Source organism: Sturnus vulgaris, chromosome 4 (genome assembly GCF_052056855.1).
Source record: "Sturnus vulgaris isolate bStuVul1 chromosome 4, bStuVul1.hap1, whole genome shotgun sequence".
Classification (NCBI taxonomy): Eukaryota; Metazoa; Chordata; class Aves; order Passeriformes; family Sturnidae; genus Sturnus; species Sturnus vulgaris.
In genome coordinates, this window is record NC_142246.1 from 45,350,988 (window position 1) to 45,377,828 (window position 26,841).

The 26,841-nt window shown below is 43.6% G+C and overlaps 1 protein-coding gene across 2 annotated transcripts; it reads left to right on the plus strand.

Annotated features, from left to right (window-relative positions):
• Positions 1 to 9,294: 9,294 nt before the first annotated feature.
• On the plus strand, positions 9,295 to 25,922 carry REST (RE1 silencing transcription factor). Of its 2 annotated transcripts, none has more exons than XM_014888280.2 (4): positions 9,295 to 9,380; positions 10,403 to 11,313; positions 17,386 to 17,469; positions 20,476 to 25,922. In XM_014888280.2, the coding sequence occupies exons 2-4, from the start codon at positions 10,413 to 10,415 to the stop codon at positions 22,167 to 22,169; spliced, it is 2,679 nt and encodes an 892-aa protein (XP_014743766.1). In that variant the 5' UTR covers positions 9,295 to 9,380; positions 10,403 to 10,412; the 3' UTR covers positions 22,170 to 25,922. The 2 variants fall into 2 exon arrangements, with proteins under 2 accessions (XP_014743766.1, XP_014743767.1); XM_014888281.2 differs by having other exon boundaries at positions 9,359 to 9,376.
• The last annotated feature ends 919 nt before the right edge of the window (positions 25,923 to 26,841 follow it).

Below are 26,841 nucleotides of genomic sequence, written 5' to 3' on the forward strand. Positions count from 1 at the left end.
CAGGGCGAGACTCCAAGTCAGTAATACAATTTAATAGGAGAAAAGAGAAAAAATAAAATACATGCAATAATATAAAAGAAAAAACACCGACAAAGTCAGAAATACAACCTGACACCCTGTCAGTCAGGGTGTTGGTAGCAGTCCGTATAAATGGTGGCTGCAGTCCTCCTGGATGACGGATGTGGTTCTGTTGAAGCAGTGCTCCTGTAGAAGGTGCAGTTTTCCTCCGAAGATCCAGTGATGATGTGGAAAAGGTCCGACTTTCCTCTGGGATCCAGTAGAAAGGTCTGCCCTCGGGTCCCAAACCCCAGTTTTTTATCTAGGTAGGAAAGGCTTGGCTCCTGCCCCTGGCTGGGGCATCTCCCAATGGGGTGATGTAATCTTATCAGTCACACAATAGGACTTAATGGCCCATTAACAGAATATATCTTCTGGAGGAAGGATGGGTTGTGAAAAGATAAGGATGATCATCCCCCGATCTTATCAGATGGCACATCAGCAGAAGATATCTCCCACAGAGATAAGGGTCACCACCCCTCCCACATTTTAACAGATGGTGATAGAATACACATTTTTGCATTGTACCCCAGGACATGTGTGTAGCTGCAGTAGTCTTCACTTTCTGACACCTCTTTTTCTGTTGCAGCTGTGATTTTCAAATGCTAATGAAAATAATCAGCAGATTCCCTTTATGTGGCCTGTATATCTTCTGCTGTCTTCCATCTTGTTCCCTCTGTTCAGGCTGGGAGTCAATGTTTCTTTAGCAAGAAAAGAACAAGCAGTTGTAAAAAGTGCATTGAGCTGGGAATGGATGGAGTGGATAGCAATGAAGTCAAGGGAGCCAACTGTCAGGCTGTGAATTGACCTTTGTGGGCAGTATGTGGAAAGACTTTTTTTAGCTTTCTGGCAGAGAAACATTTTTGTCAAAGGTACAGTATAGCAGCTGGGGATTGGAGCAGATTAAGGGTTGGTGAACTGACAGCAAGGAGAAGACGTGAAAACATTCTCTCCATCCTAACATAGGAATGACTAAGACTTGTAGCACCAGGAAGCTGGCCTAGGATGTGCTAGCTCAGCCAGTCCACAGTCATGCCACTGTAGATCCTGTAGGTAGATGTATATTGAAAGATACTAGGTGCTTCTGAAAATGCCAAGCAGAAGAAAGGTGACTTGACCCTGCCTCCATATTTCTTTCCTTCTGCAGTGTGACTTTTGAATGAACAGAGAAGGCCAAACATGGAAAGAGCAGCAAGCAACTATGACAAAGGATAGCAAGTAGGCCAAAGCGAAGCTTGCAGGTGAAATCTGTGTCCTAGTATGTCCTGCCTGCTCACTCTTCTCACACAACAGCAGGAAATAGTAGGCAGTTCTAATAGCTGTTGTGTCAGGATTATTTTACTGGGTTTTCCTACATCTCTAAAGTCCTACAGACAATTACAAGTAACATGGATTGACACCTTTTGCTCTGAGGGCCATCTGAGCCATTCCATAATTTCGACTTCAAAGTACCCACTGTGAAATTTGAAGGAGACAAATCACTGCCTGCTTAGAGACCAGAGTCTCTGAAGTACTGCATAGGGAACTTTTCCTCATTTCCTGCATTTGCCTTGACTTCCCTGGCATCAAGACAGTCTTTGCTGTGGAACTTTATTTAGATGTCATTGTGCAGGATCCTCTGAGACTTGGCCTTGAGACCACAGCCCAGATATAATTGTTCCTGTAAGCCTTCTTTATGCCTCCTGTGTCCTTGCAATCATCATGTGGGGATGTCTTTATTGAGGCAGCAGTGGAATTAGCAGCAATCCAGAATACCTTTTGCTACTGCCGTTGCCTAATGGGAGTTAATCAATCTCTCAGTCAGCTCCCGTGGTCATTTTCATGTTCTTTGGCAGCTGTAAACATATCACATCTGCTTTAAGAGACAAACAGTTATGGTTGGGGGGGAAAAATGCAATGAATATAGATAAAATGTTGAGTTGGAACAATTTTGCAGAGCTAACCTTCATCGTGGGGTTACTTTATCAACATTCTTCTCCAGGAGTTGGATGAGTACTTTATTAATGTGGATTTAAATAATGCCATCAGTGTCTTCTGCACTGTAAGAGTGAAAGACTTAGAACTGTAATAGGTTTGGTGTTGAACAAAGACCTGTTTGGGGCTCTTTGTAGTTTGATGCATAGCTTGAAAAGAACTGGTAGCAGTAAGAAGTGAGATTAGTGAGGTCAGAAATTCATGTGGCTTCAGCATAGACAGAAACAAACTGATCTGTGCTGTTTCTGAAACCAAGGTAAAAACAAGCTCAAATCAGTCTGAAGCAGCTCAGAAGGTTGTTCCTGTCTTTGCTTTGAGCTGAGATCCTGCTTGGCACAAATTGTCATCTGCTGCTGACAACTACTGTCAACACTAAAGTTCTCTTTCCCTTAGGTAGGCAAACCCTCTGTTCTTATTCTGACTATTAGAAAATCAGCCAGGTTCCCTAGGTCATAGTGCAGTGTGATTCTGAATTGGCAGGCTTGGAAGGATTTATTTCCTTTTTAACAAGAAGCTGGGGATTAGGCTATAACTAAGTGAATGTGTATAGAGCTGAAACAGTGCAAACGTAAGTGATGAGAGAAACACCATACTTGACTGGGGTAATCCAGTTATACCTGAGATACTAATGCATTCCCTTTCGCCCAGCTGATGCAGCTGCTAAAGAGAAGTTAGCAGCTACTGGCAGATACTTTAAATTGCAAAGCTGCTTTGGACATAACTGAGAAACAGAACTTTCTGCAGCTGCTGAGAGAGAAACACAGTGTGAACCATTCTCTAAGAGCATTCAGCCTGAGAAGAGGAGGGGAGAACAGGAAGTCCCACACAGAAACCAGTGAGTGTTTCTAGCCTGAACCTGCTACCGAGGTATCTGTTCCTCTCCAGTCTTTGTTTGCTTAAGCACCTGAGAGGCCACATGGAGCCATAAGTGCTACTGCTTAGCCTCAGCTTGGCGTACTTCCAAGCTAAGAGGCTGTGGTTGAAGGAATTGTATTTGATAACCTTTGGACAGCATGTCAGGAGAGGCCCAGGAAGACAGCTGAGCTACAGGAATGTGCCATGCCCTGGAATGACAAATAAATTAAGGATATGGAACAGTCAGCAGCAGAGATCTTTAAAAAGAGATGTAGAATGCTCTGGTGGAGCCAGTCAGCACACTGGAGGATGTTCTTGTATGTGGTGGCTGCAGCAGGCTGGAGCAACTGCATCCCATGGTCTGCATGTGGCTTATGAGGACTGTATTGGTTCAGCTGCTGGAGCAGTGCTGGCCATTCTCTTGCTCTCCCTCCAAATGCACGGCCTAACTATGCATTTTCACAGTCTTGCCAGCTCAAAGATCACGTGCATCTTGAAACACAGGCAATCTGGTTTATGAAACTTTGTACCATAGCATATTCTAAAGGCCAAAACTAAAGATTTTGAAGGAAAGGATTGGGTGACTTTATGCCAAAACAATACATCAGCTACTGAGCCATTACATGACTTATTGCTGAAAAATCCCTAGAACTTGAATTCCAGAAGCAGAAAGTGTTAATTACCTCCATCAGATTCAGAGTACCGGAATAGACAGCGTTTTTCTGAGGCAGTATGACAACTCTTACATTATTATCTATGAGGAAAAGGATCTACTTATCCTAGGCACAGCCTCTTAGGGCAGAAAGGTAATGCCAACTGAAAAAACTCTTTGCCAAGACTGGAAGAAGAAAAGAATGGATCATACTGGGCAGCATTTCACCCCCAGTAAGACACAATCCCCTTCCTGCAGGTCCCCCAGATGAAAGACTGGGGGCAAGGATCAGTCTGCAAGGATGGATAGGAAGTGTGTTTTCTGGTTCCTTTCTGACCTTGTGGGCAGAGATTTATTAGGTTAAGATGAGCTGCAGATACTTGAAGGAAAAGAGTGCCATTAATAATGGGGATTTGAGACCTGTGCGTCAAAGGTGAAGGGCAGCTGTTAATAACAGCTCTTGTTTTGTTTGTTCAGTTTTTCTTCTAGCTTCCATTGAGAAAAAAATGGAGACAATAGAAAAGTCATTTTCTTTGTGTAGATCACTGCATTTGCCATATTTAAAGGAAAAGTTAGGCCTTGCTTAAACCTGAGCTTTAGCCAGTGTTGTACTGAGTGATGTGACTGCACCAGTGAAACCTCTTGAAACTGTGCTGCAATCCCATTACTTACAGAGAGGCATGAAACACCCTTTAGTGCTTTCTGAGATAATAAGTAGGTGTCCTGCATAGTGCAGCTTTCCTAGCATGGAAAGCCATGGCATGGCCAAGTGCTGAGAATTTGAAAAAGCCCATACAATTGCAGGGGAGTGCACAGAGAGTGTGCTTGGGAAAATGCTCATACGCTTAACTGATTTTTAGGGATTATTTCAGGCTACTGAAATGATGTTTCTGTTGACTGAACAATTGCTGGAGGTGAAGTGGAAAGGTTTATATGTTTATTTAGGCAATGTTTTCAGCTTTTCCCCTCAGAACACTGGTGCTAACAGCAAAGGTTGGAGAGCTGGACTGGAGAGAATGCTGGAAGTTTTTTCCATCTTTTTTTAGTCTTAATGCATGATTTAAAGTAACTTCCCCTTGCTACTGTACAGTGCTGAACCCCTTTTCCAGTCTCTGGTACTGGAAAGGTACAGCTCCTCCAGCGTCAGTCGGTTAAATATTGCCTGGTTGTCAGAGGGTGAGCTGGTGCTTGCAGCAGGTAGGAGAACAGGCAGTGGCTGCTGTTCTGGGACAGATGGGCAAAGACTCCATGAAGAAGGAAACAGAGGAATAAAGGGCTCTATTAAAAAAGGGATGAACATCCCACATGGGTTTGGCTGAATGACACTTCCAAGTCAGTGGGCATAGGAAGCCTGGTGAGAAGCAGGAGCAAGAGCACTGTGGCTTAAACACAGAGGTGTTTATGAGTTAGGCGGAATTTCTGAACCTGAGATGAATGAGACAGACTCTTCCCAGCAGGACTTACTGAGAGTGGACACGCAGCATGGAGTTTGACTTGCTGGGAAGTCAAGGAAAGGGGAAACTGAGAGACAGGACTGTGGTCAGCTGAGCTCCATCACACAACCATGTGTTCCTTCTAAAAGGGGCCTTCCTCCTCCCTTGCTCTTCCTCTCACCCAGCAATTGTACATTACATCTTCTGTCCTCTCCCTATAATCCCTGTTGTTGAGAATTAGCCAGTGCCAAAGCTCAGAGGGTTGTTGCTTAAGAAACACTCGCTCATCCAGGGAACTGTTGTCCAACACCAGGCACACCATTCCTATCCTGTCATCACCCAAGACAAAAAAATGTATGTGTTCAAATCCAGTTACACCAGTGCTCCCATATGAGAAAGACTTTTAAAAAGAGTTTTACAAGTTGTTACAGCTGGAGGTCTGTTTAGGCTGTTGCACTGTAATTCCAGGCATAACATTACTCTCACCTGCCAAACAGTTAGTCGGGAAACTTTAGTTTTAGAAGCCAGGACTTGCTGCAGAGGATTAGGTGCTGTGTGCCTAGCCCTGACACCCACCTGTGCAGCTTTCAGCTGCAAACTTGAGACCATGTTTTCCACAGCACTTGATAGCTACTGCCCCTCCTTTCCTGGACTGAAATCATGTGGTACCAACCACATAAATAGGAATTATGTAAAGTCTGATGGCACAAAATTAACCATTCAGAGCATCTTGAAACAAACAGGACTCGACAGGATGTGTTTTGTGCCAGGTTCGTGATTTGAGTCAGATGGCTGTGGTGGATAAGGTGTGGCAGTGGCAGCCTGAACGCTGAGTTTGCTGCTTGGTAAAATCCCAGCCACAGCAGCTGGAAACATGCTAGAACCTAAAGATGTTTTGATAAGGCTATGTTAAAATAGGCACAAATATTAAGCCTGATTTCTGGTAGAGAAATACCCTGTGAGTGAAAAAGGTAACTTTCAGTAAAAACCTTTTTGAAGAGTCTTAGCCATCTTTGCACATGGTATTTTGTACTGTATGAAATGATGGCTTGGCCGAAGTTTGCCCCTTCAGAGTATCAACTGCTGTCCAAGAAGGCAGCAAAACCATAACAAATGCAATCTATTCTGTGTGCTTTTCTGAAAGAGCAAAGAGAAAGTAGCTAAGTGTAGATAATAAGGAAACTTGTACTCCCTCAAACTGACCCCTATTACACCTACTTCTAGGCAGAAGTGAGAACATGATGTTTCCACTGGCCTTGTAAGGTAGAACAAATCAGTGTTGGTCACTGATGAGGAGTTTTCTGGAGAAGTAGTTTTCGTTAAGTGTTGTTCTACTGATCCTATTCACCATACAGATGTGGAAACCTTCATGCTGGAAGGAGGGAGGAGGTGCCACATATCCATGAGTCAGATAATTTTACCGACTGTTAAAAAAAATTATTAGATTCCTCTCATCATGAGAACTGTGTCTACTGAAAGCTTAAAATGAACTTGTTCAAAAGGATTAAGGCAAGAATTTCTGAGATGTATGTGATGCTGCATAGAACATGAAATTATGGCCCATTCTGACCTTCAAACATGACATATCTCATAAATAGTGAACAAGGCAAAACAAACCAATTGGAGACCTTTTTTGACCCAGACAGCAATGCTTTTTCTCCATTAGCACCAAGAGATTCAGAGCACAATACTGCAAAGTGTATATGTGATGTGAAGCTCTGAATAGTGTTTATATTGTTAAGCAAGTGCTTGTAGGATCTATTCTTGGCAGCGAAGCATTTAATATTTAATTTTTTTGAACACTGGAGCCATAAACATTTTACAACATTAACATAGTTACGGCACATTGGCTTACTTGCAGAGTACAGAAGTTGAGAAATCTGGTCAGACTGGTTTTTGAAAGGTGAAAGAGATCTCTGGTGAAGTGATAAACATTAAAATACTATTAAGATAACGTTAATAATGGTGCTTTCAGAGAAGTCTAAGCAATCTGGTCACTAGGAAAAAAATGAGGAAAACCAGACATTGCAAAAAACCTCCTTCCAGGCAATGAATCTAAAAGGGTGCTTATGCCAAATCCAGTTGTGAAATTATACACAAAGGAAAGAACCAAAGCTCCCATAGGAACCTCAAGTCATCTAAAATGCTTTAACAATTCTAAATGCAGTGCCTTTATTTTTAATAACAGATGGATGCTAATATTGAAGTATGCTTTCTATTAGAAACACAGTTTCAGTTCCTTGTTCTCCAGCTGATGCAGGATGGAAACAATCCATCTGACTGTTAATGTCAAGTTTCTTGTTTTGGTAGAAGTTTTTATTTACAATTGCATTTTTTGCAGACATTACAGGCTTTTATGTGGAACATTTCTTTCATGATACATATTCACTGCAGAACTATCTACATTCAAGCTGCTCGGAAGCATTCTGACCACCAAATAATTGGTGTAGCCACTTCTGTGTGCTGCTAAGATTTCTTGGGGTGCGCATGTAAGATTTTTCTGGAAAGCACTGGAGAACTAACTGCACTTGACTGCTGGCATGGCTTAGGAGTGGTGTAACTTGGGTTTCAACCTATAAATCTGATAGGGCAGCCCTAGAATTAAGGGGGTTTAGGAATGGCTCAGACTTGACGTGGAGCTCAAAGGAGCTTTTCACTAGGGAATGCATGTTTTGTGTTTGCCTGGCATAAGGAGAGTGTTGAGCAAAGAAAGAGCTGTCTGCAAATAAGGCAAGTTCTGCAGGGGGAGCTGTAGGCAATGGCAATGTCAAAACTACTTACAGAAATTGGACTGAAGTTAGGTTAGATTTTTTGAAGCCAAGTAGTCTGAGCCAGTAGCATCCATGTATTTTGTAAAGGCAAAGCTTTGATGTGAGTCTGTCCTCTCATGTGCTCAAGTTCCTCTGCCAGGATAACTGCTCAGAGCTGTAGCTTCCATTAATACCAGAGCATGGCTGTGGTCCAAGCACTGTGCTCCAAACTATGTGTACTTGAGAGCAGTGAAGAGGGAGGAAAGACACATGGCATTTGCAAGGATGTGGTGCTTAGGCACCACAAGGGATCTTGGGTTAAGGTTTTTAGGGCAACCTCTCTCAAATAAACCTATAACATAATATAAAAAAATACATAAATTCATAATACAACATACATGTATTAGAGAGTTTCTCTTCTGGATGATGAAAATGATAGGCAGGCAGTTACGGAGGCTGGAGAAAGGAGCTTGCCCTTGGGAAACAGAAATAGATAAGGTAGGGGCTAGGTGGCAAGATTGGCCAGTACACACACCATATCTCTGATATTCATATTTCAGATATTCATGGTGAAGAGCCACACGAGTCCCCAAGAGAAGAAAGAAGCACTAAGAAATTTGAGGTCCTCATTTAGGACTGAGATTGTCACTTAAACAAGACTGCTATTATTGAGGTCTCCGTTTCAGCCAGTGAGTGCATGGCTGAGCTCTGCAAAAGCAACTTTTGGAGTTTTTCTCTGGTTTTAGAACAATGAGGGCAAACTATAGAGGTTTTGGGTCCTATAATTGCATAAGGCATTTTATGTTTTGAGAGCAATTTTAGTAGTTTAGTGGCCTAGACCATGCCATGATGAAGCAAGGTTAATCACAGAATCACTTAGGTTGGAAAAGACCTCTGGGGCCATTGAATCTAACCTTTGACTGAACATCACCATGTCAGCTAGACCATGGCAAGAAGTGCCACATCCAGTATTCCCTTAAACACCTCCAGAGATGATGACCACCTCCCGGGGCAGCCCGTTCCAATGTCTAAGTATGCTTTCCGTGACTAATATCTAACCTAAACTTTCCCTGGTGCAGATTAAGGCTCTCCTCTCCTCACTAGTTGCATGAAGGAAGAGATCGACCTCCATCTGGCATAACCTCCTTTTAGGTTCTGGTAGAATGATAAGGTCACCCCGAGCCTTCTTTTCACGAGGCTAAACACCCGGTTCTCTCAGCTCCTCCTCGTTAGATTTGGGTTCCAAACCCTTCACCAGCTTCGCTGCTCTTCTCTGGACTCGCCTCGTGAAGGCAATGTCGTGGGCATTGCCTCGAAGCTGGTCAGATCAGCGTTATCATCCCTGAACGGGACAAAGGAGCTCACGGTAGCGGGGCCAGGCACGGACAAACCCCGCGGCCGCCAGCTCTACTCCTAGGCATGAACCTTCTCCTCGGCCAGGTACTTCTTCACCCTCACACGCTTCTCGCATAGTGTCCCCGCCACTGCCGGGTGACCCCGCTGGGCCCGGCCCCTCCTGTCGGGGGCGGGCGGGGCGGTGCCGCTGCTGCGCGCTGTGTGCTGGAATGCGGGGGCGCCTCCGCCCGCCGCCGCAGCCAGCAGCGCTCCCGCCCCGCCCCGCAGCAGCCGCGCGGCCGGGCGGCCCCGCGCCGCCGGTGGGTGAGTGAGTGCGGCGGGACCCGGCGGAGCCAGGGAGGGAGGGGGGCCGGGAGCCGGGAGCCGGGCGAGAGGCGCTGTCCAGGGCTGATCTGCGGCCGGCGGGCGGGCAGGGGCGGCCGGGTGGGCCGGCCGGCCGGCCGCGGGGCGATCAGCACCACGGCTAAGGAGCCGCGCCGACCGCGGGGGCGCTCGTCGGGCCGCGCCACCGCCGGAAGGCGAAGCCGTCGCCGGCCGGGCCGGGCCGGGCCGGGCCCGGCGCAGCCGCAGGCCCCGGGCTCAGGCCCGGCCGCTCGCTCCCCCTCCTGCGGACTGCCATCGGTGGGCGCGGCCCCTGTGACCTTGCCGGTATCGAGGCGTTTCCTCCACCCCGCGCCCCCACACCGGCGCCGCTGCCCTTCCCTGCCCGCCTCGGGGGGAGGACGAAGCCGGCCGTCCCCACCGGTTGGCGGCAGCAGGCGGGCTGGGGGCGGCGCGGGGAGGGCGCTTTGTGTGGGCAGGCAGAAAATGGCCGCATGTCTGTCAGGCAGGCAGGGAGGGAAGGAGGGAGGGTGACGGGGGCACGGCCCGGCCCGGCTCGGTCGGCGGATGTGCGCCGGGCCGCGGGGAGGTCGCCGCAGGGCCGGGCCGCCCCCCTTCGTTGGTGGCCTTGGGGTCGGCGGGACCCTTGGGGCGGGCGGCGGCCGGACAGGGGCACTCGGCGGAGCCTGGCCGCAGCAGCCACCGGCGGGCCCTGCGTCTCCCCCGCTGTCTGGCGTGGCGGGAGCCGCGGGCCTGCCCGGGATCATTCTCCTGTCCTTAGCACCGCCTGGGCCCTGGGTCCCACCTGCCCTCCACGAGGTGGGATCCTGCCCCGGACGTAGGGAAGAGATCCCCAGCTCCGGGTTCTGCTTCCCGCTGCCCCAGCACCTCAGCAAAGAGCTTTAGTTTATTGATGTTCCCTGGAGGGCTGCTTCGACAGTACGCAGCAGAGAAGACTTTTCCACACTCGGGTGTTTACAGGTGTTCCTTTTCTCTTCCAACAGAATTACTACCATGGCAACTCAAGTGCTGGGACAGTCTGGTGGGAACAGCCTCTTTCCTGGCAGTTCTAATATTGGCATGGCATTGTCTAATGACATGTATGACTTACAGGACCTTTCTAAAGCTGAGCTGGCAGCTCCTCAGCTTATAATGTTGGCAAATGTGGCCTTGACGGGAGAAGTTAGTGGCAACTGCTGTGATTATCTGGTTGGAGAAGAGAGACAAATGGCAGAATTGACAACAGTGGGGGACAGCAACTTCTCAGATAGTGATGGAGAGGGTATGGAAGATACTCAGGCTGCAGAGAGTGACCGTGAGGCACCTGAAAATGTAGAATTAAGCTCCGTTGAGGTTCCTGGTGTGGAAACTCAAGGTCCAGCTGCTTGTTCCCCTCCTAAGACTCGCAGTGTGGACAAAGATGGCTCACTGGAAGCACCGAGTACTCCAGAAAGCACAGAGGACAAGTGTAAGAGTTTGAAGAGCAAACCATTTCGTTGTAAGCCTTGTCAGTACGAGGCAGAGTCTGAAGAGGAGTTTGTGCATCATATCAGGGTTCACAGTGCTAAGAAATTCTTTGTGGAAGAAAATGCAGAAAAGCAAGCACAGGTGAAGGAGTCTGATTCCTGCACAGCAGAAGAGGTGGATTTCTCTAAGGGCCCAATCCGTTGTGATCGCTGTGGCTATAACACTAACAGATATGATCACTATCTGGCTCACTTGAAGCACCACAACAAAGCAGGGGAAAATGAGAGAGTCTACAAGTGTACTATATGCACTTACACTACTGTCAGTGAATATCACTGGAAAAAACACCTAAGAAACCATTTTCCTAGGAAAGTGTATACCTGCTCAGAGTGCTCCTATTTTTCAGACAGAAAAAACAATTATATTCAACATATTCGAACTCACACAGGTAAGTTTTTAATCTTTTTTTGACTGAAGTGCAGTAAGACTACTGAGGAACTGTGATGAATGAAGCAAGCAGAGTCTTTCTGCAAAGTTTGTTCTATTCTGATAGAGCTTTGTGCACTCTTCTCTTGGTACTCCCAGGTTATAGCCTAGTGGAATTTGGTTTGATCTCCAATCTGCAGTCCTAGAGGACTGAGGAAATGTCAGGTGCCCAAGAGGAGATGAAGGGCATCCTGTTTACTAATTTTAAGACAAGTTTTTGAAAAGGGCATGACAAAGTGTGCCTGTGATAATTGTCAGAGTCCACAACACAAGCAGGTTAACAAAAGGTGCCTGAATCCCATAGGTAGTCTTGAAAATGGTACCTTTAGATTGAGCTGAAACTTGACTGTAATGTAATTACAGAGAAGAAAGAGCTGATATATACATGCAGAGGAGTCCCCCAGCATCCACACAGTCAGAATAAGAGTTGAACAGTGAATTAATTCCTTTTAATGCTCAGAGGCTTCGTTTTTTCTAGGGCTGCATCACCCAGAAGTAGACACATAGTTCTGTTGCCCTAATTCAGAAGTATTTCACATATTTCTGAAACCTTCGAGGGAGTCTGGCCTGATTTCCTCCTGACTTCTCCTAAGCTTGGTTTATAATTGGAAGGGACGGTGTGACTCCTCATTTTTCCCTGGTGTATACCAAGTGGAATCAGAGGACTGCAGTGTTGCTGCCGTCCTGTGAGCTGGGACTACAGGTGACTTAGGAAATACCTTGCTTTTTATTAAGAGAGCCTCATCACCCTCTCACATGGGGAGTTCTGAGGAACCAAAACTCCTTTTGACAAGGGGTTATCGTAGCCATCTCACCTCTCTGGACCATGGGATACAGTTACTTTGCCTCCTGATCGCTTTTCTGGAAGTGAGAGGGCTATTCAGAACTTCCTTACTGCTTCTTAGAAGCTTTTATTTCCACCGTGTGAGGGCTTTTCTGTGGAGGGGGCTCACTTACTAACCATCTTGTAGGGTGCTCACCTGACTTGGTTCCCCTTTATTGTAGACTTTGTTGGCTGAGCGGAACACTGGGAAATTTCTCCTTTAAGGTCATGTTTTGTCACAGCAGTGGCATGAATGCTTTGGAGGTTTCAGTTCAGTTTGCAGCTGTCTGTTGGACACTCCAGAGGCCTCGGGGCTGGGCTTGAACTTAAGTGTGCAGGAGTTTGTGTTTGTCAGCTTGCTTTAGTGTCTGCTTTGTTGGGGCTGGGAGGGTCTGCTGGGAATTTTAGTACTTCAAGACATACTATTCTACTAAGAATAGCTGTGTGTTGTTATTCAGAGGATACCATCAGAGGTATACTAGTTTCAAACCTAGTCCTGTCTAAATATTTTTTTTCTAAACAAGTAAACAGAGTTTATTGTGGGAGGTATAAGGAAAATGGTGTCGTTTATCCTCCAGTTAATTTTCTTTGTGTGTTTTGTAGGAGATAACAGGAAAGAGACCAGGTAAAAATGGCAAAATAGTAGGAAAAAACCTAAATTAATCGTGGGGAACTCATGGCCAAATGTTAGCCAGTGCTTTGATTCCTGTCTAGTTTACATTTGTCTCAACTTTAAATTCATCTCTGCTTGTGTTTGTAGATGACATTAGGTCCCCTTTTCTGATTTCTGAAAGCGCTTATTGAGTTTTACAAGACCTAACCATGAAAGCATATTTGCTGAGGAAATGCTCTGTTATCACTGCATTTGACCAATTTACCGATTAACTGTATTGAACTTGTGGAAAAATCAAGCATATCCAGATCCCCTTTTTCTCCTTTGATGACAGTGGTGCAGTCAGGGTTTCTGGTTCTTTTCATTACTGTAATTAAGCTGGAATGAATGATTATGATTTCAGCATGTTTTAGTCTGCCCTTGTAGGTGTTTCTTTGCTATTTCATAACGACATAGTTAAGTTCTTTCAGGCAGTTCTTGCTTGACAAAAAACTTCCAAATATGTTAGTAGAATGATTCAGGAATGTGCCTTGTTTCCAGTAACATTGATTTTGTGGAGGAGAGTGTTAAAGGTAGAGTATTAGAAGACTGAATGAGCTGCTGGCAGGTATATTTTATACCAGGCTAAAAGTCTCTGCCAATATTAAGGTGTAATAAATTGCCTTAAAGAACACAAACAAAACCAGAATGCACAAAAAATCCCCCCAAACAACCCTCAGCCAAAAAAAGCTGAAAAAACACCCACAACTATTTTATAGTCAAAAGTATTTGCAGACTGTTTACATAACAATATTGAATTTAGTAAAAACTGTCTGAATGATACTAAAATAGCTTTGGATTGTAGTTTTCATTTAAAACTAAAGAAACATATTTGTTGGGAAAAAGAAATGGGATACATGCATCCATCATTTTCTTCCTATTTGAAGAACGAAGTTGGAATTCTTTATTTCTTTGGTTTCCTGATATAGGTTAAATAATTTTGGATAGATATTTTTCTTTCTCTCCTGTTTTTTGTTCTTTATCAGTTTTGGTTTTTTTTTTGTGGGGGAAAATGCCTATTTGCAGTTAATTTGATTCTGTTGTTAGAGCCATACAATTTTCTGAAACACTGACTGTACAGTGGAGTTTCACAGGATAAATGGGCTGCTGCTACTGCTGGAGAAAGGCAGTCTCAGTTTTCTACCTGTATCCTGGGACTAATTGATTCAGCTCACTAAAATGGAGTAAAGGAGTTTTATTCCTTTCCTCTTCCTCAGGTTGGTTTTCTGCTGGTTAGTGAACTTAGCTGCCTTACTAATGACACATGCAAATACCAGAGCACATGGTCAAGGGAAGGGGGCTGCATGCCAGTACCTTGCATGATTGGAAAAAATACCTATCCTCTGCATGTTTGGGGACTACAGGAAGGCGGGCAGAGGTTACTACCTGTCTATTGTTGCTTGCATTCCTGTTGAAAAGCACATGTCCCAGACCCCGCCCTGTACTGAACATACATTGCAACTTGTGGCAGTGCTTGTGGGACAGGCTGCTGACAAACGTGGGGGACCCTTGGGTAGAGGGGTTTTTCAAGGACCCTACAGATGGCCATAGGCTTGCCGCCTGGGAAAGCTACATCTGGAAGAGCCTGTTTGCTGCCCAGGAGTGGCTTGCTGGAGGTATTCGGGACAATCCGTTCCTCTGCTGCTTGGGCAGAAAGGACTCTTCGTGTCAGTGACAGATCTACCTGGGCTCGTTTGTGCTCATTAGACATTTTAAGCTCAACTTTTGACTTGATTTACCTGCTGATTCTGGAGCTGTACTACATGCAAGACACTGCAGCATTGTTATCTTTCTTTTTTCTCTATTTTGCTTGTTAGAAGAAATTTCTAGAAAACTTCCTTAAAAATAATCTGAAGGGCTATATAACTAAGACATCTGCTTCAGTCAGTCACAATGCTCTGTGTCCACTTTTGCACTGGTTTTGGTTTGTGATTGTTTCCTTTTATTTTTTTTTTTTTTTTTTTTTTTTTTAGATTTTGGTTGTGAGAGGGGATCTTTCTTGCTTGCCACTGTGTTGGAGTTTGATGGAAGCAAATTGGTTTCATGCAGCTGGGACTTCTAATGACATTATAAAAAAAGGCTTTATCAAGAGGTTGTTGAGGAGTACCTTTGGTACAGGTAGCTCAGTATGCAAACTGCAGTTCAAGATCAAGTTTTGCTCAGGGTGAGAGGGCAGAGAGGGCATGAATTGCCAACCCTGTGATGGTGATGCCAGCCAGGTGAGTGGACACTGAGAGACACGGCAGGAGCCATAAACTGCCCACCTGTTGAATAACAAAGCAGACTGGGGAGGCCAGCAAGGTAGATGGACATGGAGAGGCTCAGCAGCAGGAGCAGAAGACTGGGGAGGAAGAACGAGACTTGTGTGCAGGTAGATTGTGAGGGTATAAAAGGGGTTCCACTCTTGGGTCCTCTGGAGGCACCAGCTCCAGATATTTCTGTGTTACTGTGCCATGAGTAAATGGCTTTATGGAACGAGACATCTGAGACTGCTATGGGAAACCTGGGATCAAGCCAGTAAGGAAACCTAGTCTGGCTGTGTGTGAGTGGGGTGTGCAGGCAGTCAAGTGGGGCACCTGTTGGGTCACTGGAGCCACCTGCTGTGAAAGGGCTTCGGTCCCAGTAGTCTGGCCTTGGGAGTGTGGCTGCCAGAGAGTCTCCTGAATGGTCAGACTGGGAACTTTCCTTAACAAGATGGTCTTAGACTTCTATGCCCATGTCAGTCTGCCTGTTCATTTGCATAGATTTAAGTGCCTGCTTGAGCTTTTGTTAGATTGGGGCTTATTCTGTAAGTGTCTTCTGGAGAGGTTTTTTTGATGACTTGTTGGCATATAATGAACCAGCTTGTAAAATTACAATACAAATCCTTTGGGGAATAGTATTTTACAGAACAGCCTGTACAATGCATTTAATTTTCAAGTGGAAATAACACATTTTAAATTAGTTGTGTTCATTATACTTAAATCTAGTGTATTTTGTGGCCATGTCCTAGTAAAAAAAGCCGTGAAAAAAGCCTGTTTCACATTCCTAATGTTGTAGGTAACTTTACAGATATGAAATTTCAGGTAATGGGAAGAAGATATGACTGAATTTCCCAGGACCTTTGGCCACATATTTTTTAATTGTAAGGAGTCATTTAAAACCCAAACCATTTCTTTGTAGCAAAAGGATTACCCCTCCCTTGTACATGACTTAATCTTACTGTGTGTATTTCTCCAATCTCCTACCTTGTTTTAATTGGAAAGGGAGGGGAGTTGTGGTTGTTAGGGTGAATTTACCTTTAAACTACTGATCTAATCAAGAACGATAGTCTAAATGTTTGATGGAAGGAAGAAATGTGGAATTAATCTGCATTACAGAGGCCGCTTCTGCTGCTGTTTTGGCAAAGGCCAACAGTGGAACACTGGCAGATGCAGATCTTTGCTGCTGCAGATAGAGCTGTGCCTCTGAAAGTGAACACATATCCTGCATGCAGGGCTTTTGCTGATGTCCAGGTCTCCGTGATTTGGAGAGCACCTTAGTTGTATCCCTCATATGCAGCAAATTTATCAAAATGCTGTAGTGTAATTCTGGCTGTGATTTGAATAAATGCTAGGACCGAGTAACTTCTTTTTACCTTTTCAGCTTCACTCCTCTCTTCTGTTGTGGGTGTCTACCAAAGACTAATAAGTGTTTGTAGTGAAGACAGTGTGCTAGCAGTTTGGGACAAACACCCCTGATGCTTCTCTGGACCTGCCTAACATGTTAATTGTAAAACTGTCTGCCTTTGTTTGGAGCTTGTCTTCACTTGAAAAAGATTTTCAAGTATCATTGTACTGATAAAATTTTTAGCTACAATTACAAGCTGACTGTCCCCAGTGGAGAGAAAATTTAAGACAGGTTCATTTCCATCAGTTTTCCAGAACCAGTAACTCTTCTGGCGTGGGGTTTTGAGTCTTCAAAAGAAATGTTAATGTTACACTTAAGCTTTTGCTAGCAGCATAATTTCACTGATCAGGGTATCATGCTTTTCCATGCTGCAAGCTATTTTCATTCTGCCAGTAAAACTTTGGAAGCAAAGACATGCTCTATCGACACCTGAGTTCTGGTAAATGCAAGTCCATGTGGAATGGATGGTCATATCCAATCTTAATCGAAATTAAATATGGAGGTTTCAGGTAAGGTGTTAAGCAAAGCAAGAACATACCTAGTTTCTTACATAATCTTTTGTGCATCTTCAGAGTGTTGGGAGAAAATGCTGTAGGGAAGTCAGGTCTGGTGGCTTAAGACTTCCCAAAGTCCTTATCATCTTTTGGCTGAGGTTACTGTTGACCCCAGGTGGACATAACAATGTGCCTCTGTCATATCCTGCCCTTTTACTACCCTCATTCATAAGGCATGACACGTTGCAGTGGTCCAGCTCGGGCATACGCTTCTCACAGTCCCTTTGCTGAGAGATAACATGCCCTCAAATACAGTGTGAGGATCTATGACAGCCTCCCCTGTGTGGCTTAGTAACCAAGTTTGGGAATCTGGAATCTGCTGTGTTTCAATAACTACTTCGCTGTTTGTTTTTGCAGGGGAGCGACCCTATCAATGTACGATGTGTCCTTATTCCAGCTCTCAGAAGACCCATTTAACCAGGCACATGCGCACCCACTCAGGTTGGTACGGAGTGGCAGCAGCGTGACTGAGGAAAAGGGGGTGGGTCACAGTATCACAGCATAGCTGCAGTTGGAAGGGATCTCTGGAGGTCATCTGGGCCAGACCCTGGCTCCAGAAGGGCCACCTAAAGCAGTCTACCCTGTTCTGTGTGAGATGCCATCTTAGCCAGTGCAGCCTGAGCTTTAGCTCCTTTTTTAATGGGGAAGGTTGTCTTGCTAAGGAATGCCAAGTGTCATGAATAAAACTGATAATGGGAATATTTCTTTTTTTATTTACTTTTCAAGGTCTATTCTGATATTTATACAGCTGCTCTAGTAGTCCTAGTAATCTAGTAATAAACGCAACATTGTGAATATATAGGAACAAATTTTTGTACACTGCTGTCATATCTGAATTCAAATCAGTGAAGCTGGGAACATTCTGAGTAGCTGAGAATCTCCTCTGTGATGCTTGGGTTTGAGTCTCATTCAGGAGTTCTGAGGGAACTCTTAGCTTTTGTTTAGTATGACACGATGTAAATTAGTGTCTGCTTATGGCAAGGAGAGACAAGAAAAAGTAAACTCAGAGGATGTTCACAAGTGACTCAGTCTTGTGGCACTAAAAACCAAATTAGCCATTTTCACTAGCCTTTATTTCCCATTACTGGTCATGAGCTGTGGTGTTACAGGCATTTGCTCTTGTGAGTCTCTTTTTGAATGAATTAACAGCATTTTTGGGAGTTGTAACACCATAGACACAGGCATAGTTGTCCTGTATGACTCTCATAAGGGGGTTCAGGTAGAGGCTGCGCTTCTGATTTGTTTTTTTAAAATCTGAATTGACCAGCCCTAGGTGAATTCCTAATGCTGGCAAACAGGAGTTGAAGTCTCCTGAACAGTAATTGTCGCAATTTCAGTTAATGAGGCTTTAAATTGAAACCAGGAGACAGGCAATTTCAACTGTAGTAGAGAGGGGCTTGGACCCATTAAAAATAGTCAGCTTTAAAATGGCATGTCAATATTAGGGTGTGAGAATTTTGTGAATGTAGTATTCTGCTTCCAGAAACAAAAATAATATTTGGTAGAACCTCTGGTATGCAAATGAACCACCAAATTTGCAAATGGTTTGGTCAATACTGAACCTGGAAACCATTTCACGAACATATTGCTCTGCCCTTGTTCTGTGCAAGAAAGTCTCAACTCTGAAGGAGGTAAGGAGTGGGATCAGCCTGTGACTCCTGCCTCAAAGGTCTCTGAGGGAAGGCATGACTATCACTATTAGGAGTCTTGTATTAATAGCTCTCCTTAGTTCTACTGTATGTTTTGTTGGATTGCCCAGGCAGCTGCACTTTTTCTATGGCAATTTCTGGACTCCTGCAATTGGCAGACTGGCTGTTTAAGGCCCATGGGTGCTGTAGCTTTGTTCCCATGTTGGACAACAACTGACAGTGGTTTAGCGCCTAATTCACAGCTGGTTTTTTAGCCATCTCGGTACATCTCGTTTTCATTTGTGCAGTAAAACCCCAGGATTTAGTGGAGGTGATGGACACAAACTCTTCACATGCTGTCTTTTAGTTACCTGGTTGCAGCTGCCTCTGAGCACTCTGTGCACTTAGAATAGCTTGTTCACATCTGTGTAAGAGAGGCTGTTCTTGTCCTCAACAGTGCAACACAAAACTGTTCTTTGAAGTGTAGGTGATAAAGGCTCTATACTTGGAGGAAGGATGAGCAATAAACGCATCAAACTTCAACTTGTAGAAAATGTAACCAGGAAGTGGGAAGAAAAAAGAAGGAAGTGGAAAGGAAGGAAATTAATGTAGCTCTTCTTTAAATAATGAATAGATGCTGCAGGCAGATATGAGATGATCTGCACTCTTAAACAATTGTCCCCCTACTTCCTGCCAAGGAGGCAGCACAGCTTTTTCTAGAGTTTGTGAGGGTGTTGCAGATCATGTGGTTAACACACAAACAGGCACCACATCTTCAGTGCAGGCTGGCTCGTCTCCTGAGTCATGCTACAGAGCATGCTTGAATATGGGCAGTGGCTTGCAGGAGTGTGAGAAGCACTATTGTATCATGAGCAGAAGGGACTGGAGTGGATTTTCAACGTACTGAAGAAGTAGCATGCATTAGTTCTGCAGATCAGTTTTGAGATGCTGGTTCAGAGCTCAGAAGCATCCCAAATTCCTCAGCTAAATTGGCACATGTACAGCAGGTGCTCACAAAGTATTTCTGGACTTGAGTTGTTGCACTAGAAGTGTTTTTCTTTGCTTTGATGTGTAAAGGGAAAACTATTTCTGCTGCAGTGGCATGCACAAAGCAGAACATTTCAGGAACACTTCTACAGGAGTCATTATACTAATGCAAATGCAGATTTTAATAGTAACACGATGGCTGTGAACTGCACTTGGTTGGTTTGCCAAGAGTAGCCTGCAGCCAGAGCACTATGTGTTTGAGGCACCAAAACAGTGAACTGAGTTTTTTCACACATAAAGATCATCTGGGCACTCCTTTTATGTTCTTAGGGTTTTGCTAGCTTCTTTTCCCTCATTTCTTTTTCAATGCAAACATGAAGTATGCTAAATCTGTGTAAAGTTGGACTTTTTTGAAACATTTGTGTGAAACTGCTATTCATCAAATGTTACATTTCCATTTTTCTACAATGCATTCAATGGACCAGTTGGGTATGGATTCCATTTGCTAATATTTCTGTAGAGAGATCTCTGCCGGTATGTATGCCTAGCCAGAACCTGTGATGTTGTTACTGCTTGTTTGGTTTTGGATCCCCTCCTCCCACCCCTCACCCCTTCTCTCTTTTTTTTTTTGTATTTTGTTCTTAGTGTCTTGTGAATGTGTTTGTGACTTGTGGATTTCTTATGTTGACTTTGCTTCATTTTAAAGGCGCATGGATAATTTTTTTTTATCCTTTTCAAGTTTCACATTTCTGTATCTGTATTAGTGGGAAGTGACTGCCCTGCAACCATGCTTGATAATCACCATCATTCCCTTCCGTCCTTCCTTCCTTAGGTGAGAAGCCATTCAAATGTGACCAGTGCAGCTATGTGGCCTCAAACCAACATGAAGTGACTCGTCATGCAAGGCAAGTGCACAACGGGCCAAAGCCTCTGATCTGCCCACACTGTAACTACAAAACTGCTGACCGCAGCAATTTCAAAAAGCACGTTGAGCTCCACATCAACCCGCGCCAGTTTCTCTGCCCTGTTTGTGATTATGCAGCATCTAAAAAATGTAACCTGCAGTATCACATCAAGTCCAGGCATCCTGATTGTTCTGACATCACCATGGATGTCTCAAAGGTGAAGCTACGGACTAAAAAGAGTGAAGCTGACTTTTCTGAGAGCGGTAATGACAAAGTGGGGAAGGAACCAACAAAAGGGGATTCAGCTTCAAAGAAAACGGAGAAAATTGTGAAGGTAGAGAAAAAAGATAATTCAGCAAAGGAAAAAAAGTCAGCAAGCAATGTTTCTGCAAGCCAAGTGACAACCAGAAGTCGGAAATTGGCTTCAGAAAACAAGAATGTGGATATTAAAACTGAGAAAAGTACTGAGAAAACTTGTAAAACAAAGAAGGTCAAAAGGAAGGCAGAGACTGAGGCAACTTCCTCAAAGCAGGAGCCTGCAAATGATACCTCAGTAGTAACAAAAAAGAAAAAGAAAGTGGAAGCTAAACCCAGAGATTACCAGGAAGCGCAAAAAAGTGATATTGCAACAGAGGAAGAGCCTAGAAAGCAAAATTTTTGCCTTAAGAAAAACAGAAAAAAGCAAGCTCTGAAAATCAAGCACAGTAAAAAGAGCAGTAAACTTGATCAGGAGAAGATTGAGGAAGAGGAGATGCCAGATGAGTATCCTATTACAGAAGAAGATGGAAGTGTGAAGCTGGACACTGAGGGCAGTGACCAAAAGGAGCAAGATCCCACTGACACTGTGGCATTAAGCAACAATGGTGGTCATGCTCTCAGCGGGGGGAGCACTGATCCCAAAGGCAATTGCATCCAAGGTCCAGGGCAGCTTTGTCTGCCAGCTCAGGATGCAAACACAGAAGGTGAGGTAGAGGACCAAGAAATGCCTGCAGGAGCAGGAGAGAGTGAAGATACTGGTGATGCAAAAGAGAAGAGACAGGCAGACAAAAAGGAAGACTCTTGCTCTCTGGAATCTTCCCAGGCAGCATCTTCTGAAGAAAGCTTGGATGTACTCATGAATGTGGTACCAGATCTGGCACCTGAGAATGAGGCAGATGAAACTGTGGCAGAAACTGAGACTAATTCAAACCTGATGGACCTGACCAAGACATGCCCACCAGCAACAGAGTCAGCAGCAGATGCTGTGCCAGCGCCAGTGCCTCCAGAAGGGCATACACAAAGCCCTAAAGTGGCTTTGTCCTTATCTCGGGATAACACAGCCGTGAATGAATCTCAGGAAATGGATGAGGATGAGGGCATCCACAGCCATGAAGGCAGTGACATCAGTGACAACATATCAGAAGGAAGCGACGACTCGGGGTTAAATGGTGCTCGCTCTGTACAAGAGGAAACAAGTCCAAAGATGTTACAAGAAGCTCCTGACACCACAGTGGCCAGGGAGAACTATGTGTGCATTTTTTGTGACCGCTCATTTAAAAAGGAAAGTGAATACAGCAAGCACCTGAACAGGCACTTAGTTAATGTGTATTATCTTGAGAAGGCAGCAAAAGGGCAGGAGTAGAAATCGCTATGTTTTGGGGAATCTTCTTTTGTAAGATCCTACACAGCTTATGTAAAAATATTGTAGCCTTTTTTTTTAAGCACGGTTTGCTTTAGTGTCTGCGTTGGTTTCTTTTTTGGTTTAGTTTTTTTTTTTACAGTTGAAAATATTTTTGACAACTTTATGTGTCACGATGAACTCATTAACTATTGGATCTCTTAATTAGAGAAAGCAGGTAGGGTGTATGAGGTTGTGTCCTATAAAGTCACTGTAAAACTATTAGCTAGCTTATTAGCTTATGCAGCTTTTTTATACAATGAGTGTTAGGAACAAGACTGGAGCTAACAATATACAAGTTGGACATTTTGTAGAGCCACTGGCATAAGTTGCTTTTTGTTCTAGCAGCCAACTCTTTCTCTCCCTTTTTCCCCTTTCCCATTTTTTTCTTACTTCTTTTCAATGTATCTTGATGTTCAAAGTGTTAAACTACTTGATGGTTTTTTCTACCAGGAAGATAGATTCTATTACATAAAGAGCACTTTGTAAAAGAAATCAAAGTTGGCTAGTGATGAACATAACTGTTTAAAGCTCATTACAATTATAAACGTACATTTCAGATCCCCGAAGCATGAATGATGAGCCAAATTTTGAGAGTAGTCCTTCCAACTTTTGATTGGAGAACCTCAGTCTTGATTAATATCTTAATCACTGATCTGTAATTGGTTTTGTTGTGGGAGAGCAAGTTTGTTATTTTTAATTTCTGCTTTTTGTTTTTTGATTGTGCTTTAAGGGCTTAAAATGTTGCACTTGTTTTTGATTTTTACCTATGCAGTTTAATCTTCTAGGAATAGCGCATGTGCAGTATGTGTACACTTTATATATGCATGTTTGGTTTTGTATGGATAAGTTTTTTTTTTTTTTGGAAACGTTCAGACTTGTTGCTTACCATGGGACAGTTTTCTATGGCAATTTTCTGTGATGCTCCTTACTGCAGATTTTTCTTGTTTTCCTGGGGTGTGATTAACTGTGCATAAAGTTGCTGAAATTATGAACTTCTTGGATATCTGTTTTTAAGCTGGTTTAGAATTGTACAGTCCATGGGCAAAACAATACCAATGCAGTTCCAAAACACTTTTACAGGATTTATTCTGTCATGGAAAAATGACTTCTGATACTTTGAATACACATTCAGAGTAATAAATTCTGATTTGTAATTTGGGATCAGCAGACAGGAAAATAATGTCTCAGTGGAGACAGTCTGCAGATTCTGCAAGTCTGGAATTTTTTTTTTTCTCCTTCCATTTTCATTTTTGTGGTGGACAGCAGTCAAACTTCATGAGCTTTAAAAGTTTTAAATAGTAGCAGTGATATAATCTAACATCTCATACAAAAAAACCCCCCAACAAACAAATAAAGATAAATCAACTGGTAAGCAACAAACCTGGCATTAAAAATTGTAAGAATTTCTGCTCCATATTATTTCAAAACCATCCTGCTTTCATGCAGAGAGAAACATGTAAGTTACCAGATTGTCATCTCAGGTCTTCATGTCATACCAGGAGTTTTTAATTCTAAACAAATTTAATTTCTAGCACACAAATGCAAGAGAGATTGCATACCTAGCTGCTTGTAACCAGCCAGTGGCAAAATGTAAACAAAATTCAAACCATCAGGGAAGAAGCAAAACCCTCCAGGTCCCCTCTCTGCACTCTTCTGACTACCATTAGCCGCCTTTCCAGTGAGAGCAGTTAAAGACAGCTCTCCAAAGAAGCGAATTTGGAGGCAGGTGTTACTTGGGGAGTGGAGTTGAAGAGCTCAGACAGCATTTGTCAGAGTACTTTATTGCAAGTAACTCTCTCTGTGTAAGGTCTGGAATAAACTCATTCTTCACTGTGTTGTCTCCACAGCATCTTTCCCTCCAAACAAACCCACTGCTGTGAATGAACTGAGAGCAGCAATGCTACATTGCTTCTGCTTTGGGAGAGATTGGTAACAGGAGGCCAAAGATTTGAGGGGGAAGGCATCCCTCATGGCAGAAATAAGTTGTATAATGTATAGTGAGTTTTTGTTTGCATAGATAGTGTTCAATCCTTACCTTGGCTGCGACAATCATTGTCAACTCAAGATCAAGTTGCAACTATATTTATGTTGAAAGTTAAAAAAAGAAGCCTAGTTGAATTGTTTCCCTAAACTACCGGTTGGAATAGTTTTAGATGTATTTTTGTTTCTTCATAATAGTGTTTCTTTAGTGAGTGATGTGAGCAGATGCCGGGAATTCCAGTACTGTGGAGAGTTTTAAAGCTGCCTTCCTATCCTTGTGAAGAGTCTTTGCCATTTTGCGAGAGACTTCAAGGACTTTAGCTATGTTCAAGTAAACTCATGGACTGGCCTGATAATTTTTTCCTGTTTTTTTTTTTTTTTAAATGAAAATGATGCTGTTGACTGACTTTAAAGTTCTCTCTGTGAGACAAAAGCAAAGGTGGTTATCTGAAATACTGTGCTGCACATTTCTGTAAAGTGGTCGAGGTTTCAATGCTTGATCTGACAAGAACTCCTTGAAGACAACAATTGGCTCCTCTTTGGCAGAGTTTCCTACCACAAGACGAGAAACTGAAAATAAATTATTAACATACTAAGAAGAAGAAGAGTTGATTTTTTTCTATCTGAGACCCATCAACAATGTCCTGAACTAGCTAATCTTGTTGGAGAACTGTGTTGGAATTCTCTGCAAGGTTTGGGATTATGTTACAATAAAAAGGCAAGGATGTCATGGATTATGTTTATCTCAAATGTTAGGCACTGTTAATATGAATATTTGAGGGGGAGTCTGGGTCACATAGCCCACCATAAATGGTGGTCTTACATTGCTGTGTCTCCCTTTAAACAATGCCTTTTATTTGTTTTTCTTTTTCAATCTTGTTAAATTATTTTGTGTTGTTTTTGCCAATGCTAGCATGTTTTTGGTTTTTTGGCAATAATACCTGTATTTGTGTTCAACCTCCAATACGTGGTTGGAAGGATTAGCATGCTGATACACCCCTACACTGCCAGCCCTTGTTTGAGTCATATGTTTTGGGCTTTTTCTGTATGAATCTATACACTGAAACTAACTGCCCTGAAAAATGGTCAAGAAATTGGTAGATAGGCACTTAAAATCCATGGTATTGCAATTGTTGTTTCTGGATTTTGATGATCTAGGCTGGAACTGTAGTCATTTAAAGAAGAATGTTTAACAGCTGACAGGCCAGTTAAGATACAGTAAATGTCATTGATTTCAGCAGATTTAATGTAGCTGAAAGGTATTAAATAAAATTCAAGAGTTTCCGTGAATGTCAGTTGTGTAGATATGTGGCGTGCATATGATATTAACAGAATCCAAATAGCTAAAGAAATTGGTTTATGTGTACATATATTTTCCCCCCTCTAAAATTACATTAGCTAACAAAATTTTGTGAGCTGGCATGGAAGCATGTTTATGATGTTTAGTTGCACCATGTTTGATGCTTTTACAGTGCAATACTTGTATTCTCTGAATTAAACCAAAGGTAATTTTTTTTTCATGCTCTCTTCTGTAGTGCATGACAGTCTTTTCTGCATTTGTAATAGATGTAAAACGAGCCAGATCGTACTTCCTGTTTTTACCTGAATCATGTATAAGAAGTCTTTTGTTCAAAATGTAGTATAAAGTTAAACTAAATTGCATTATATTAACCTTTACAAGTGTATTTTCCTAAGCATAGTTATGATTAAATAAACTTTATTAAGGAACCTGCAGCTTCTAACTTCCACTTATTATGGCTGTGGAAGCCGTTTGTAATTAGAGGCAGGAGCAGTGCCATTGTCGTTGACAGAGCTCCTGAAGACCTTAAGCCGGGCAAGTGGACCTGAGGGAGTCAATACAGAGATGTCAGACTTGACTGCAGACAGGGACAGTGGCTCCAGAAATGTTCTTATTACTTTTCAATGTATTGTTTTCATTTCCCTGCCTGCTTTAATAAGGACAGGATGCAAGATGGGGGCTGCATGCACACAGACAAGGTTCAAATGCAATGCAGAAGATACTTGTGATTTGGAAGGATGGGCCCAATAGGCATGAAGGGCAATATTTTCTGCCACCAGAGAAGTGCAGCTTGATTGAAACTGTGGAATTTAAATTTTAGTTACGGAGGTAATGCAGGTGACAGTGGAAATGTAGGTTTGTGAGCTGTGCATCTGTTACTCAAGCAGCAAGAGCAGGGTCCAGTGCTACCAGAGGACATGGCCTTGGGGGCTGCAGTGTGGCAGGGCAGTCAGTGCCCAGACAAGGGGCAGGCTTGGGTTGCTCCTCCTGGAGTTTTGTAGGCTGCATGTGAGCAGTTAGTGGTACGGACAGGGAGCAGGAGTGGTGCCTGAGCCTGCCCACAGACTGCAAGGGAATTGTAGGAGTGGCACAGAGATGGCAGGGGCTGGGTATCTGTCTGCCTGTTTGCCTGTGCTGAGTTAATGATTTCAAACTGGATCAATAGAGGAGGCCCTGCCCTTTGTACCACCAGCTAGTGCTGTCCCCCACCTTCAGGAGGGTGTTCCTGGGACAAGCTGGCTTATCTAGAGAACCCAAGTGGGTTGGCAACCTGATAAGTCATTTTCCCTTAAACCTGCAGTCAGGTCATCCTTCTCTTTGACTAGTTCCTTGCATCCTGTCAGAAAACCTGCT